Source organism: Aethina tumida, chromosome 7 (assembly GCF_024364675.1).
Source record: "Aethina tumida isolate Nest 87 chromosome 7, icAetTumi1.1, whole genome shotgun sequence".
NCBI classification, from domain to species: domain Eukaryota; kingdom Metazoa; phylum Arthropoda; class Insecta; order Coleoptera; family Nitidulidae; genus Aethina; species Aethina tumida.
Genome location: NC_065441.1, coordinates 9,011,416 through 9,029,181, shown reverse-complemented (window position 1 = coordinate 9,029,181; position 17,766 = coordinate 9,011,416). Strand labels below are relative to the sequence as shown.

Genomic DNA, 17,766 nt, shown 5'->3' with positions numbered 1-17,766 from the left:
CGGAGGAAATTAATACGCGATTTTCGATGGACCACCCCGTTAAAATGTTTGATGTGTTAATACCGATATTTAACGTTTTTACTGTTATTTTATGTCCAATTACTAATGAATGATTTAATTAGTTTAAAAAACGATAGTTTTATAAAGAAATTTATCCAAATTAGTAGGTTGAATTTGAAAATCAACTAATTATTTTGTTTGTCAATATATTTAGTACATTTATAAATATCTTAGTTACTTAAAAACTTTTTTATAGGGTAAATAAATCAATATGAATTGATTAAATTGATATATTCAGTAGTATAAAATTAAAAAACATAGTTAATTATAATTAATAATAACTTTCATAAGTAAAGTATCCCTTAAAAAGAAGTAAATGTTTGAAAAATAAAAAACTAAAAAAACTAAAAGAAGAACAATAATCTAAATAATCTAAAGGAATTAAAGAATCTAAAACAAGTGAAACAATATGAGGAATTTAATAATTAAACAAATTTTACTAATAATTAATTATTATTATTAAAATGAAACTAACAAATTATAAAATGTTATAATATACCTGGAAAACTGTAGAATTCTAAAAAATCTTTATATTTATAATGAAACTAAATGTCTTAAAAAACAAAAAAATATATATTAATCCTGATTTTTCAAAGAATGATTTTCAACAGCATTTTATTATTATACTACTGAAGACTTTAAGTACTTGTTGTTATTAAAACAAAACAAAAAAACGAAATAATATATTTGAGAAACAAAGATTATAAATAAAGTTTTAGGTTATCAATAAGACAAAGATTTTAAAATTATTTTTATAAATCAAAAACTTATACAGACTATATTCCTATATAACTAGACATATGAAATTGCGATTTCGTGCACATTGATTCACATTTCAGTGTATTGGATTTCATTCATTTGTGTTTATATGTAAATGATTGATAACTATTTTATCAGTATGTTGAATCTACTTTTAATTAATGTACGACCATTCAGTCTGCACTAAATCAATTTAATACTCGAATGCTTTTCCTGCATAAAATTATCACTAATGCAAAATTTGATTTTGTGAATAAAATATAATATACTAAATTTGTAATTAAACCAAATCAATATTAACAAAATTATGACAGTATAATTTTCAAATATTTTTATGTTAGTAGTGTCTTTATATAATGACTATATTTTCATATATCTTTTTATAATGTTTCTGCATTATTAGAAAATGTAATTTTACATATTAAAATATCCCACCCTCTGGTTAAACATCGTTGCAACTCATAAGAAATGCGAAAGGGTTGAAACAATTTAATTCCCACAGTATGTTGATTTAAGAGATTGTCGTACATAAATACGTTTCAGCGAGACCATTTATTAAAATAAAAAACAAATAAACCCGTGTTTATCTGAGCCACCCACCAGTATTGCACGCACGGGGCAATAATCAAAACTTATGGCACCAATAACCCATTCCTTTCTCGTTTGCGTCTACACACACGTCCAACGTTCCACGCCGGAAACGTTCGGCGAAAAAACTTGCCGAACTTCCGAATTAGAATGCGGAATTTCGTTTACGATTTGTTTCGTGACTTCGAATTCGTTTTGTAAACGCTTTGGGCTCCCGTGGATTTGGTGATGTGGGATAAATCCGGTGTCACTTAAAGAAATGCGGACTCATTAGGTGCATTCGTACTTTTCTCATTGTGAAATTGGGAAAGTTTAAATGAATGAAAATTGATTTAAATTCGTTTTCCCATTTAGATTTTTTGTTTGTTTTGTTTTGGAGTCTAACAGACGTTTAAAAAGGCGACTCAATTAATATATTTATGATGTATTATATTTTCGTATAATCGATTACTCTATTTAGAAGATATTTGCATCCAAATCCCAATGCGTACTGATTATAATAGTTTTTTAATAAATAGTTTAAATTTATCCATTTAATTATTTTCAAAATGGGCTATGTTTAATTAATTACATTTTTGATTTATAAGTTCAAATAAGATAATTAAAATTAATTATCTCTTCGTCAGTTGGTTTCAAAAATATATAGCTGGTTAAAGGTGAAAGGTTTCATCAACTCATAACTGAAATATAAGCTTTAAGAGTAGGCGAATGATGGCGGACTATGATTGGCTTCTTATACGAAAAGTTCCGACTAGTAGATGACATAAAATTTCAACTCAAAGCTGAACAGATGAAACAGAAATATAGAACCAGTAAACTTTACTACATTAAATATAATATTCATTTATTTTTCTTTCTATTATAACATTTTCATTTCTTATCCAGACTATCAGAGCTTGAAAAATTTTTGACCTAATAAACTAACAACAAATTTTAATAGGAATTATTGCATGTGTTGTTGAAAATAAAATGGTCATAATTTCAACAGTTATAAATCATTTAATTTTCTTCCGAATGACAACAATTATGCATTATCAAATATTTAAAACAAAATATTAGAATATATATTCTTTGCATATTATAATAGATTATCTAAATAATCTAAATCGTAAATATGTAAAATAAATAAGAAATCATCATTTTTTTGTTGAATTTATCACAGAAAAGAGAACTTCTGCCGCTGAACTTCTGAAAGCAAATCGCGTCAGTTTTCACGGATATAAACTTTTCCATAGTCACAAAGCTGTAAAAAGATAAAACACGGATTTATATTTATAAGTGACAAATATCCACATATATCAATTTAATTCGAAACAAGAAATTCTCCCAAACTTTGTTCGTAGATTTTGGGACAATATTCTTTAATTTACATTTTCATAGAAAATTGCGCTCCGGAGCATAAATTTTATTGTTGACTGTCGTGTGTAATTAAATTAAGAGAAAGGGTAATTGGAAATTAATTTACTGTGCGGCACAAAGCATTAAGGCCACATACCATTTAACACAATCGATATGTACATAAGCACAACCCGGACGTGATAATTGGAGAGACTAAGGGGTCAGTAATTAACTTTATATTTGATGAAATTAATTACAATATGAAATGTCAAATATGACAAAATATAAATCTGAGACATTTTATTTCCTTAGGACATGTTATATCCACATTGTGCTCAATATAATAAATTCGTAACAGATGGTGTGGATATAAAGGTAGATATGTTGAGGCCCATGAAACTCCTCAACAATATGTTTGAAGTTGACTTGGCAAAACACTATATGGATGTCACATAATACAAATTTTACCGATAGATTTTTTATGTGAAATACACTTTTATTATTTAAGGGAGCTGAAAAATATTATTATTTACTTATTTATTGTTTTTTTTATAATACACATTAGTTTTTCTAGATTTTCTAGATTTTCCAGTATCCTAAAATCCTTCAGAAATCTTGAAATCTTTTAAGAATTTTTAGATTATTTTCAATATCTTATTCTTTAGATTCTTTAGATTTTTTTAGGATTCTTTGGATTCTTTAGATGGTTCTTTATGTTCTTTAGATTCTTTTCTTTAGATTCTTTACACTCTTCCCATTCTTTACATTCTATACATTCTTTATATTCTTTACATTCTTTACATTCCTTACATTCTTTACATTCCTTACATTCCTTACATTCTTTACATTCCTTACATTCTTTACATTCTTTACATTCTTTACATTCTTCACATTCATTACATCTCCACATTCTTTACATTCTTCACATTCTTTATATTCTTCACATTCTTTATATTCTCCACATTCTTTATATTTTTCACATTCTTTACATTCTTCACACTCTTTACATTCTTCACATTCTTTACGTTCTTCACATTCTTTATATTCTTCACATTGTTTATATTCTTCACATTCTTTACATTCTTTACATTTTTCACATTCTTTACATTCTTCACATTCATTACATCTTCACATTCTTTACATTCGTCACATTCTTTACATTCTTCACATTCTTTACATTCTTCACATTCTTTATATTCTTCACTTTCTTTACATTCTTTGAATTCTTTACATTCTTTAAATTCTTTACATTCTCTACATTCTCTACATTCTTCACATTCGTTAGAGCCCTAGTTATTTATAATGTAGGTTGATCCTATATTTTAGATTTCCTCGAATCTGTAGCTTTTTTATTTTTGCAACTTAGTATCATTCTTTAATATTAATCTTTAAAATTAATTTATATTTGAATTTAATTTTTTCAAACATTAATAATCTTTATCTGATTTTAAAAATTGGTTAACAAATGCTATGTAAATTCGACATATCTGGAAGGGAATAAGGCAAGACGACTGTACACGTCTTGAACATAAACTGTCGGATCATTTTCGTAAGTGTAGCCGAGTTTCTAGCAACTTCAACCGCAGTTATTGAATATTGATCCCGTCAGCCAAGTGGTTGGTACACAACCGACGGAAACGACAGCCTCCACATTCCGGTGGTATCACTCGTAAAAACGATGAGTTCTGCGTATGTGAAGGTCCTCCTCGGTGCCGCCGCCACCGCCGCCTCGCATTGCCGCGACGCATGTGCCGTCGGCGACTTTGAAAACTTTTCGGTGGAAACGGCGCGCTCAGAACTCATTGTTCCCGCCGTGTTTCCTACTTCTTCGGGATAATAACTGTGGTAAATGCGAGCCGCACAATTGTCATCGGTAATTGGTATGGACGTCTTCGTGGTACTCGTCATTGCACTCGCTGTTAATATCAAGTAAGTTCCATATTTTTGTTTATAAATTTGTCATTCAGTTATTTGTTTTAATAGGTTTAAATGGTGTAGTTTGTTTATTAGATATTAACCAAGAGTAAATCACGATTTTAATTTTTGTTGGTACATTAAGTTCAGATTGCGCATGCGCCTTTTAATTAAAAAACCTAATTGACTCATATTTTTATATTTTGTATTAATTAAGTCATCAATGTCACTGTCTAAACTATTACTAATTGTCTTTTTGGAACTTTCATGAACGTAACTTCATAGAGTATTTTACTAATTATTGCATGCCCTTATTAAAATATTGTCTAAATAACATTTATCATAAATTTTTACTAATTATATTATAGCGAATTTAATATTTAACCAGGATGTTCTATATACGTATTTATATTTTACACGATTTTCATATTTAATTAATATTTACCATAAAACACATAATTTGTCCAACTTATATGGTACACATAGTGTTTTATTTTTAATCATTGATTTTTCAAAAAAAAAAAAAACAATTTTTTACTTACTTTTTATATAAATTTTCTTGTATTAATAATTAGATTATTATTGAAATTTAAATTATTTTTTAAATCCTAAATTATCATTATAAGAGAATATTTAAGTAATCGATTATTCATTCTGAAGCATCTTGTGTAATTAAAATATGTAGGCACAATATAAAATTTTACTGTAATCTAAGTTTAATAATAATTTAGGATTTAAAAAATACTTGTATTTTCAATAATAATCTTATTATTAATACAAGAAAATTTATATAAAAAGTAAGTAAATAAATTAATCTTTTAGAGTAATAAAAACTTGATTAAAAATAAATACTATGTGTCCCGTATAAGTTGGAAATACAGGTCCACTATACCAAAATCACATCTCTAATAAAATTATATCTTCTCATCAACTAAACTATCTAAAGTAAGTAATCTTGGATCATCAGAGAGTGACTTAATGCATTAATTCAAATTCAATTCAGTACTAGTTAAAATATTTTTAAAAGAGCCATTTTTAATTTTGTTACGTACTTTTGACTTTTGACCCTCTGGAGTTACTCTAAATAAAAAATATTTTACATTCTGTAATATATTATTGATCTAAGATATTAACTGATAATTTAAGGAAATTATTTTTATTTAATTATAGCCTAAATTTTAGCTTTAATTAAAAAGTGATTTTATATTTACAAGCGCATCCACCAAAATTGTAAAACGTTCTAAATACTGGATATATAACATGTAAAATTCACTCTCGCACTGACTGACATATTCGAAAACTGTGTCGAAAGGATTTTCGAGCGTAAACATACCGAAGAAGCGTATTTCCTCTGACGAATGGCACATAATATGGTAGCTACAATTTTAATAACCTGAGTAGCGGGTAAAACGGTTCCGTGCCAGTTTGCATCTATGTCGAACGTATTACCGCTCCTTTTTTTAACTTCATATTCGACGAATGATGCCTAGTTTTCTTAAGAGGCGCATACCTTTACGGTTATTCGCGTCGGCTTTTGTGCCTGCACCGCAGCGAAGTTTAAGTTTTGCCTGATTAATGTATCGAAGTTTTTGTTTTTAATATATTTTTTTATAGAACATTTTTATGGTTGTGGACAACTTTTTAAAATACATCGAGATATATTGTATTTGGTTATACAGTGTGGCAATAAACTTTATGAAAATCTTGGATAAATGGAGTTCACATAAAATGAGAAAATTAGACGTTTGATAATTGCCAATTCTCTCCTTACATGCAACGCAAATGAACATATATTGGTCTAATTAGGCTGATCATGACAATCCCCGACAATTCTGGGCAAAGGATTGGACCTGGTAAATCTGGTGAAACAGTATTTAAAAAAAATCCTAAGAAAGATATTGATATCGTGGAAGGAATTCCACCTCTTCAAGATAAAGTAATATCACATAATGCATTTGAAAGTCAATCAATTCCACATACATAATTGGTTTAATTCTAAAGAAGAGGTCAAAGCTGAGGATGATCTTTTCTATAAATTCAAGAACTCATTTTTTTTTCGTGGTATGAATTTGCTTATAAAACGTAATCAAAAAATTGTTGATTATAATGGTAATTATTTTGTTAAACAGAAGTAAATTTAAAAAAATTGCATTGCAAATTTGAGTTTAGACCATAAAAAATAATTATAATAAATATAATTATCAAATATTACAATTGTGTCGTTTTGTTTGTTGCTTGAAATGAATCTGCCAACAGTTGCAACGATCAGAATTTTCTGTGTGAACGTCGGAATGGCATTTTAGAGAGTTATGAGCAACCACACTGGAAAGTTAGTTTAGCTACCCCCGGGGAATGCCACACATACATCAAACGTGTGCGTTTGCTTTAAGTGCCTCAATTCGTTGTTTACCATTAATAACAATAAAATTCACCGTGAAGTTAAAAAATTACTCACTTCCAAGCATAATCAAAAATCAATTAAACGTCTGCTGCGTAGTAATTTTTAACAAAAGATTTCGGTTAGCAATAAACTTTTTACCATTAATTAAAAAAACAAAGCCAAATTCCATTAATAATTGTCTGAGTTAATTTCAAAATTTTCTTTCAAACTTCATAGACTGACCCGAGACGTGATTAATTGCGGAGGCGTAAAATTCACAACAAAATTGTATTATTAATACTTGCTCCCCTTCAAACACCACAAGTCGTTTTATTTATTTGGAGAGACGTAAAAACAATGTCAATCAGAATCTAATATTGACGCACTGAAAATATTGAAGTTTTGCTACGAAGGACCGTAATGAAAACGCCAATCACGTCTTCTATAATTAAAGAAAAAGCAATACACACTTCCGGATTTCGAAAATTGGAACGCTCCTAGTTCAATTATTGTTTGGACCTAATTCATGATCAGTTTCGCTTAAACCTGCAGTCGATTTGAAGCTGAAGTCGCAATCAAACTTACTTGACTTGATGATGATATAATACGTTCGGTCATTAAAAATGTGAAATGGATATTCCTAGAAATTGTTATTATTTACTGAAATATAAGACAGGCTTGACTCGAAGAATTAAATTGGCCCGCAAATAAGAGAAAATCCTTCGTTCGTGATATCTGAAAGTATTAAGTTACGAAAAATATCGACTGATAAGTCAACATCAGTTTCTTTCAAACCTACCTACGAAATGTAATAAATAAATTGTACTAAATATAAATACTTTCTAACAATTATAATTATGAATAATTGTTGTTTATAATTTTTGATTTAGTTATGAAAAGGAAATATTTTTAATATAACTAATAATTGCAATTTATTTTCATTACATTTATAATCATATTTATAAAATAATATTTATAGAATTTAAACAAAATTAATTTTAATAAATATATTTTGGACGTTTACTATTTTTATATTATTTTGTTTTATTCAATTTTAAGTAGTATTCTTTTCGCCAGAAATAATTTTTTTGAAAATATTTAATAAAAATTCAGAATTATTATTTTCAATTAAAAACATTTCAATATAATTTAATTTTTGTAATTTTTTTATTAAAACCGTAATATACATTTAACAATACACTTAATAAATATTTATTATTTATATTTTTGTGTTCAGCTACTTTAAGATTCAACAAATACTTTAAGATTTTTTATATTCAAATCAGGATCGTATATAATTATATAGTATACATTTATAAATGGTAAAAAAATAATTTAATTTTTTTATTTTATATAACTATTTTTGATTTTGTTAAAAAAAAACTTATTTTATAATAATTTAAAATATTTATTGTTATTGTAATATACTTTTCAAGACCATTTAAAAGATTATGGAATAATAAATTAATAATAATGTTTTAAAAGATTCTAAAACTACTAAAATTAATTAAACAATTGTCCAAAAAATTTAAAATAAATATTTAATATTTAAAATTTACCATTTTACATTTACCCTTTTTCTATTATTTTATTTTGTAGGGATTAAAACAATATTATCCTCTTTGCCAAAAATAATTATACAGTTTTTTTAACTAAAACATTTTTTTTTCTTTTAGGTTAAAATTAATATAAGAGCTATTTTCATACAATATAAATTCTTTTAAAAAGATTTAAATCAGCATTTTAAATAAATATTTTATTTAAAACTTTATTTTCTGTATAATATATATTTTTATTATAGTTTTATAGAATAACAAAATAAAAAACAATATCTTAATAAATTTTAAGTTTCTTTTATTAAATTGAAAAATAAATTTTGTACATTTACTATTTTTATTTTATTTTATTCGATATAAAATAAAATTATTTTTTTCACGAAAAATAATTATAAGATTTTTTTTATTGAAATACTTATTTTTTTCTTTTATGTTAAAATTAATTTAACAGCTGTTTTCATATAACAAAAATTCTTTTAAAAGATTCAACATTTTAATTAATTTTTTTATCATCTTTTTATTTTCAGCATATATTTTTACTTTCGTTTCATGAAAAACTTATTTTTTAATAATTTAATACATTATATTACTGTAAGATGTTTGTCAGGAGAATGTAATGAGAGTAGAATAACAAATTAATATAAAATATCTTAATAAATTTTATACTTTCTAAAATGAAATAAAGAGCTGTCCAAACAGTCTATTAAAAAATATTTAATAACTAAAAAGTTTCATATAAAGTATTTAAATTACTTTTATAAAATTTAAGGATTAATTTTAAACATTTACTGTTTCCATTTCCATCCCCACGTCGTTTAAAATTTAAATGATCGTAACATGCGACGCAGTTTTTCGTCGGATTTCGTTTTGTGCGGCAAGCAAAACCGCTTAAGAACCACCGAATTAACTATTATTTATTTAAGGAGGCCTGCATTAATGAAAATATACGTGACAAGTCGCTGCGTCTCTACCGAAACAAGATTTTTCACTTGCCGCACCGACTTCGCCACCGTTTTATTAGGGGCAACTCGTTTTACGACGGTCCATTTCGGTACATTCTCGAACGGCGATTATTGCGAAAGGGTTGCAAAGTTTCAGTTGTCCAGGTTACTGTTTAAGGGGTAAACTAGTTGAAAAAATAGTACAGAAACCAGCTTCAATTCGTAAAGAATCTTAGTTCGAAAATAAAATTATGTGGAAAAGAAATTTACTTGTATTATTTGAAAGCTTTGTTATATTGTTTCTAACTAAAAAAGTGATGAATAACGCGTTGAAAAATATATCAACGAAGAAATTGAGAATAATCTGGTTCAAATTACACCGATAATTAACAAAATTTGATGTTTATAAAAAATAAAACTTTTAATTTCAAAATCTGGGTTCGAATTTCATTTTGCCAAATTCTCCCAAATTTCGAGTAGAAGACTCTCCACATCCTCTAAATTATTCAGACGGTTAGGATGGTCACTGAAATATCTCCCAAGAATATCCCAGATATATTCTATTGGGTTAAGTTCTTGATTGCGTGCTGGCCAGGCCATAATAAAGCATTAGTGAAGAATTTATACCTATAAAAGAGACACAGAATATCGAGAATATAACTCTCAGCAAGTTCTCATTATTTATCACCGCCAAGTGAGTAAGTGCTGTTAAAGGAACACCATAAATGAGCACCCACCAAGTAAGATGGTATTTTCGAAATTACATTGAGCTTCTCTTTTATTTGGTTAGTTGCAAATTATCTTCTCTAAGTCGTTGTCGAATAGTTTCAATACTTATTCGACAACTTCTACGTTTTCTAACTGAGGCTGTAAACTTCTTGTAGTCATAAATTTTTGCCTCCAAAAACGGTCACAGCACAATTTCTACCCTAACTGGTATTCTAGTATGGTCACCGGTCTCCATACCAAATCTTTCCGCTATTCTATGGTAACTGCAACCTTCTTCAACTAAAACAACAATTCAGACAGACTCAAGGCGAGTTCAACTTCTAGATTGTCGTGCATATTGTTAATTTGCATAAATTAAAAAGAAAATGAGAATAATAAATGGGTTTTTACAAAACACTTACTTAATATTTAGATATTTAGATACTTGTACTGACATAAGTTCAAATTAAATAAAAGAACAATTTAACTGTTACTTTGTAAAAAGTTTTAACTGTACTAACAATATGTATATAATTATTACAATCCTTTGAAGACATAAGAAATATCAAATTGTTCGCTTGCCAAGCCGCAGGCAAATACAAGAAAACTTTCACGACGACCAAAATTCGAGCAACTGGAATAAATTAGTCTTCAGATTTTATTTACAGCTTTATTTATATTGTAAAATGAATGAACTCAAAAGCTTAACAGTATTTAATTAAATAAGATCCCGTTCTTCTTAATATTATTATAATTAAAAACGTCCTCTTTGACTAGATTGATGTTGCAAGATGTTCTTAATTGGGATTATACGAGTGTTTATGAGGTATAAAACGAAATAGTTATTTATGCGTGGTGAAGATCAAATATCAAACTAAAGTTGGTTTATAGCGAGTCTAGCCAAGATGAATAATGTCATTAAAATGTGTGGTTCATTAGCAAGTAGTGGAGGAAATGATCAAAGACGTAGATCCAAGAATAACGGCAAATAAATATTAACTTGTGAATAGTCCTTACCATAATCTTAACGGTGCCTCCTTTGTTGTTTATCATGTGAATTATTAGACCACGTTTTATTCATCCTATAAAAACAATGATATATTTGCTCCATGACCCAAAATTGAATTTCACTTTATTTAACTTGCCATTTTTCAATAGTTGTGTTGGTTTCCTTTTCACCGTGAAAGTATTTCTCCTTCGGACACTCAACACTCCAAGAAGTCCGTTGTTTGGCTTTTGTTCTTGTAAATGTAAAGAATGCAGCTCGAAAAATATCAACTTACGGAATCCTTTGTATTCGACTGCAATCTAAAATTGCATTAGCAGTATCTAATATCAAAAGTTTAAAATGCAATAAAATAAATATCTTACATAATTTCCACAGTTTCCTAAAGAAAATAATTAAAGTGGTAAATTCCTGGAACAATTTTAATTAATTTGTTGTGGAGAATACTAGGACTTCTAAAAGGAAATAACTTTTCTAACAATTTATTATGGTTATGAAAGCTTATATTCTGTCTCTGTATTTAGTAAAATTATCAATAAAACGTTTTAAACTAAAACATTCTTCCGGCACGCCATGATAAAATAAAACGATGTTAATTAATGCAGGGTTGACGAGGACAACCGTTTTTAACCAGATGCGAATTGAACGAGCCGAAGGGCGCAAATCATCCACTCGACTATTGACGATGTCTTTTAAAGTCTTCACAAAACAAATGCCCGATCAGCTTTTTTCAACTCTTGAAGCGACCCTGATCGATCGTCAAATTGAAAATTACAACGACAAATATTTATACAATAAAATATATTCGGCGCGATGTTCGACGGTTATTTAAATTGTAAGTTTATTCAGGTTTATCAAAAATAACAAGGCTGGAATGGACGTTACGTGACTATGCAAATTTTTATTAGATTAATGTAATCAAAAGTAAAGGGTCAAATTTAATAAACTGTTTTGCTCAACTCTAATTGCAGGAACAGCTCTTAAATTTGTTCTTGCAATCCAATTATAGAGTTTAAACTATCTCTTTATAAAGCGCTTTAACTTCAATTAGTAGGTTGATTGTATTAAATGGAAAATGCAACAAAATGAAGTAACTTCTTTAATTTATCCAACATTCCATTAGCGTTATTGTTCTGCTTCAGGACAAAATTAAATTTCCAACTATTTTCAGTGTTTGTTCCTCCGCGGAGCCGAGGGAAAGTGGCATAAGTTTGGAAACGAAGCTTTTAGGGCAAAACATGACATTAAAATCAGTAGTGGTCGACTTCTTGTCGGCCCCATTGGCGTCGAAATCCTTCGACAACTCTACCAGAAAACCTAAGTCCAGACCTCCAGTCAACGACGTCGTGAGCAAGAACATAACAATGGTGCTGGAGAACTTGCTCAAGAACTACGAGAGCTCCCAGTTGCCAACGCACGGAAAAGGTTTGTTTTAATATTAGATTGCGTTGGCGTTTGAATGCAAGTGTCCTGGGGGGAAAGAGGGGATAAAGTGTGAAGATTGTTTTCAATCGGGGTGCAATTGATTTCCGTGTTTACGTTAGTTTGGAGAGTTTGCATCTACATAGTTATTATGGGGATGGTATTACATTGAATTTTTTAGGAAGCGTTTCTTATAAATTGTTCTTTTTAAAATGAAACTTGTGTTACAAGTGTATACAATTCATTTAATACTCTAATTAAAGTTCAATATAAAGTCGTCCACCAACAATTAAACTCCTGAGTTCATTTGCAAGGCTATAAATTAGCATAAAATGTGCACTAATTGTAATTTACATGTCCGGTTCTAAAAATAATAAGCTTGTGGTGTTTGTTCTTGGCAAATTACTGTTACATGCATGAGGACAGGTTTTGTCATGTGTGAAGTGTGAAATTGGTATTTTATTAATGTTATAACAAGATCGGAGTCCATTCATTTCGAAGTGACAGGTCATTCCCCGTTGTCCTTCTGCTCCTTGTGGAAATAAATATTTTAACGCCTCATTGTCCTACTTCCGATATTCTCAGCGAAATGGACCGAAAATATTCTGCTGGTGAAACAAAAATTACGACAATCCTTGAATTCAATCTTATCCGATCCGCAATCTGTTTATGATTTGTTTGAAGAGTGGTGGAATTTGAATTGTAGATTTATTGCGTTGCATAGCGTCGAATGGTAACGAGATGTAACAGACAATGGGCTCGTGTTTTGCATCTAGGAATTTGTGGAATTCGGGTTTTCGGCACGAAGTTTTCAGGACGCAGGTTTGTGGATAAACTATGCCGCTTTTCGACATCAAAGCGCTTCAAACCCGAAAATTGGATGGGGATGAAATTTTGGAATAAATAATAAAATATCTAAAAAACTATGAGGTTTTAATTTTTTATAATAATTTTTCTTTTAATTAAAACTAAAGTAAAAATAATTTAAACTTTAACATTTAGATCTTTTTTGGATTGATTCATTGTTTTTAATTATTAAAATTATCTATTTGATAATTTAATCTATTTGGATACACACTACATAAGAATTTAGTAGTTTCCTGTATTAGCAAAAAAAAATGGAGTAGCAGGTCAAGTGGTAGCTACGAAAAATATTCAGCGAGTTTTATAAACTTGAAAAAGTCGAATGTAAAAAAACAATCCATTCTTATCGTCACCTCAAATTAAAGCTCATATAGAGGAAATAGGACTTACAGAAATTTATTTTAAGAACTGTGAGAAGAAGGTTAGAGGATGGGTGATTGTTTGGCTTACTAAGATGGTGAGGACCACAGAACAGTGGCGATGGGTAGTTTTTAGTGATGAGTCTGCAGGGTGGTGGTTAATTATGGTACGGGAATACTATTCTGCTTCTGACAAGGCCCTCGTATAGAAGAACAAATGAACCGATTTATGTACAGAGATATACGAAAGGAGCAATTTGCTTCCATATATTGAAAAAACCATGCTGTCACCAGTCTGCAATCCAATTGAACACATATGAGACAGCTTTCAAAGACAGATTTGCACGTGAAGCCACCAGCTTCAAAATTTAGAGAAGCTTGCTAATGCACTTAGAGAAGAATAAAGAATAACTATGGATGAGTTATTTATTCGTTCACTGATGTTTAGAATGTCAAAGAGGGTGGAACCAATGAGGGAATCGATCAAGTAGTGATTTTTATAAAGTTATAATTGTTTTATTAATTTCCTATGGAATATGGTGGTATTAATTTTATTATTGGTTTTGTTGTTGTTTCAAATTTATTTAATTTATGCAGGAGATTATATTGTTTATTAAACCTTATTTTGATAATACATTTGTTGTAGTATAATGCAATTAGTATTCTGAAATTTGAAATAATTTAAATTATCCACTTCAAAAGTATTAATTATATTATTGTAATCTAATATTAAATAATTAAAACTCTAAAATTTAAATTTGTATTTGATTAACATATAAATTTTAATCGCTTATTTCATGAGATGATTATTTAATACTAATTGTTTGTATAATTGAAACAGAAAATTGTTTTCTATTATTTTGTTTTAGAGCAACCAACTGTTGTCCAAACCAATATTTTAATACGAAGCATGGGTCCAGTTTCCGAATTAGATATGGTACGTAGTACCTGTACCACTACTGATATCAATTTATTGTTATTATTAATAGTTTGTTATTACAGGAATATTCTATGGATTGTTATTTCAGACAATACTGGAGAGATCAACGTTTATCATTTTTAGGTATACATAAAACATGTAAAATTAATTATAAAATTTAATAATCTGCGTAATATTAACTAAACAAAACGAATAAATCACATCGTAAAGCCAAATATAAATTCTCAACCCCTTTTATTTATTTTAACACAATACACATGTTTGCTGACATCATCCCAGTCATTTTACGACCTTGTCCTAATTATCATCCCCGGACATCATCGAAAATATTATGTGACCAATCGTACTCGTGAACATTTTTAGGTCCTATTAAATCCTTATCGTTGTCGATAAAAATGCTGGAACGTATTTGGCGACCGGACACATATTTTTACAACGGGAAAAACTCGTACGTTCACACCATCACTGTGCCGAACAAATTACTGAGGATCAGCCAGGATGGCGATATTTTATATTCCATGAGGTACACGATATTTTAAATTTAGAGTTACTTTTATATAAAACAGTTTTTGCAGACTTACGATAAAAGCGAAATGTCCAATGGAACTGAAAAGTTTTCCTATGGACAGACAATCGTGCCCGCTAATTTTGGGAAGCTGTAAGTTAAAAGATTAACCGAATATTCATTTATGAAATCATCTGTGGTTTTAGATGCTTATACATCTAAGGATCTCGTTTACCAATGGCAGAATGAAGCTAGTGTGAATTTTGTGCCGGGGATGACTCTTTCACAATTCGATTTAATGAGTTTTCCTTATAGAAATTTCACATTCACTAGAAGAGAAGGTACAACTGAAGTCATTGCTCTATCAACTCTTTACTTATTCTTTTTTAGGTGATTTCTCCGTTCTTCAAGTCTCATTCAACCTCCAACGACACACCGGTTACTTTCTTATTCAAGTTTATGTACCTTGCATACTTATAGTGGTACTTTCTTGGGTATCCTTCTGGATCCATCGGGAGGCCACATCTGACCGTGTAGGACTTGGAATTACCACCGTTTTGACATTATCCACCATCAGTTTGGACTCCAGAACCGATCTACCCAAAGTACGATATGCAACAGCTTTGGATTGGTTTCTTTTGATGAGCTTCTTCTACTGTATTGCCACCCTGTTGGAATTCGCCGGCGTGCACTACTTCACAAAGGTATAACTAGTGCAAAATTTAAAAAACTTCCAAACCTAGTGGTTTGTTGTAGGTTGGAAGTGGGGAGATACCAGTAGATGAAGATGACTGGGAAGAGTATGGTGCAGAAAAAGACGACACAATTGACACTTCTACTTCCCAATTAATTGAAAACCCGTTAGGCGAGACCATTAGTAGGCGAAGGAAAAGTTCTTTGATATGTCCCATTTACAATGTAAATAAGTTTTACAGATAATACAGTATAATTTCAACGACTATTTTAGAATTCATCTCTCCATTATGAAAGTAGAAGAACATCGTTAACTTCCAGTCCTCAAATTGCACCTCCAGTTCGCTTAACTATGGAAAGAATGACACAAACCGAAAACAAACTACCGAAATGGAAACAATTTTTGTATTGCTTGAAAGGTGACGAAAAATTTCGCAAACAGAGGCAACGCGAAGCTTCAGGTAATTATTTACGCTGAAAGTGCAATTTTTTAATTAACCCGTTTTAAGGTCAAAAAGAAAATGGACACCATAACGTAAGGCATATTAACAGTGTCTCATTAATAGATCGTGCGTCCAGAGTATTGTTTCCCACCACATTCGGATTGTTCAATCTATGCTATTGGATGGTGTATTTTACAGCTCAAGACGATTTCAAATGGGGCGACACCAAACTCCACACATTAAACCATTAAACCATCAGTATGATTATAAATGTTTGCTTCAATGTCAGCTTTAACGACGTTAATTATTATTAATTTATTATGTGGGTGTCAAAAAGTAAATTCCTACCTATACTTTTTGTCCGATTTTGACTTTTTTTTGTACAAAAATATATACTTAAAGACAAAATGTCATGTTTTTTGGCCTTATTTGATTTTTGCGTATTTTTTTTTAAATATGATATATACCCATTTCAGGGGGTGCATAATTCAAAGGTATAGTTAGATTTTCTATAAAAAAATTTCTAGTATGATTTCTTCCATTTTCATACCTAAAAAAATATCCAAATAGGTTTTTGCTTTGGGCTAAAAAACGTAACATTTTGTCTATACGAAAAAGAGTGTGTTAAAATCAGACAAAAAATACAAATCTTATGGGTGCTCCGCCTTTAAATGGGTTACTGTATATAATTTTGAACTAATTCATGGTGATATCAATCAAAATATTAAACATCAATATCGGAGGAGTTTGCTTTTAGATTTCACAGATTTTCAATTACGTAATTTGCGTCGCACATAAATAATATATTAATAAATTATATATATTAAAACTGTAGAAAAATAATTAATACAAGGTGTCCCAAATTGATAGTGCTTAGCTATTTTATATATTAGGTACCCAACATAACTTATCTATCTAGTTAACTAAATTTTTACATGTTTGTATTTATTTATAGTTTTTTATACTTTTAACTATACTATATCTTTTTTCCTACACTGTATTTAAAATTTTTATTATAAAATCTCTGAACCAATGAACGATTTCAACCAATCGACTTTTATTTTGGGACACGTTGTACATATGTGTTTATTAAACAAATAGATTGTATTACATGTATGTATATACATTTCCTTTTTAATCAAATAAATGTAATTAATTGGCAAATTTAAATTATCAATGTTTCAGCATAAAATATCCTGAAAAATGCCATTTTTTGTCATTATTCTTGAATAATAACCATGAGTCATTTATGTTAGTTTTATTAACTTACTTTGTAAAATTGCAACTAAA

General features: G+C 29.1%; 1 protein-coding gene across 1 annotated transcript; it reads left to right on the top strand.

The window, feature by feature from the left end:
• Positions 1-4,266: 4,266 nt before the first annotated feature.
• On the top strand, positions 4,267-16,877 carry LOC109597685 (gamma-aminobutyric acid receptor subunit alpha-6). The gene is made up of 12 exons (XM_049969763.1): positions 4,267-4,294; positions 4,355-4,674; positions 12,422-12,675; positions 14,765-14,832; positions 14,898-14,958; positions 15,199-15,358; positions 15,411-15,493; positions 15,547-15,681; positions 15,731-16,044; positions 16,097-16,258; positions 16,308-16,494; positions 16,543-16,877. Exons 2-12 carry the CDS (start codon positions 4,595-4,597, stop codon positions 16,725-16,727), a joined length of 1,689 nt encoding a protein of 562 aa, XP_049825720.1. The 5' UTR covers positions 4,267-4,294; positions 4,355-4,594; the 3' UTR covers positions 16,728-16,877.
• Positions 16,878-17,766: the final 889 nt, after the last annotated feature.

Coding starts and splice junctions, on each gene's coding strand:
- LOC109597685 (XM_049969763.1), top strand. CDS start 4,595: ATGCGAGCCGCACAATTGTCATCGGTAATTGGTATGGACGTCTTCGTG. Junction 12,676..14,764: donor GTTGCCAACGCACGGAAAAG/GTTTGTTTTAAT, acceptor ATTTTGTTTTAG/AGCAACCAACTGTTGTCCAA. Junction 16,495..16,542: donor GAGGCAACGCGAAGCTTCAG/GTAATTATTTAC, acceptor ACCCGTTTTAAG/GTCAAAAAGAAAATGGACAC.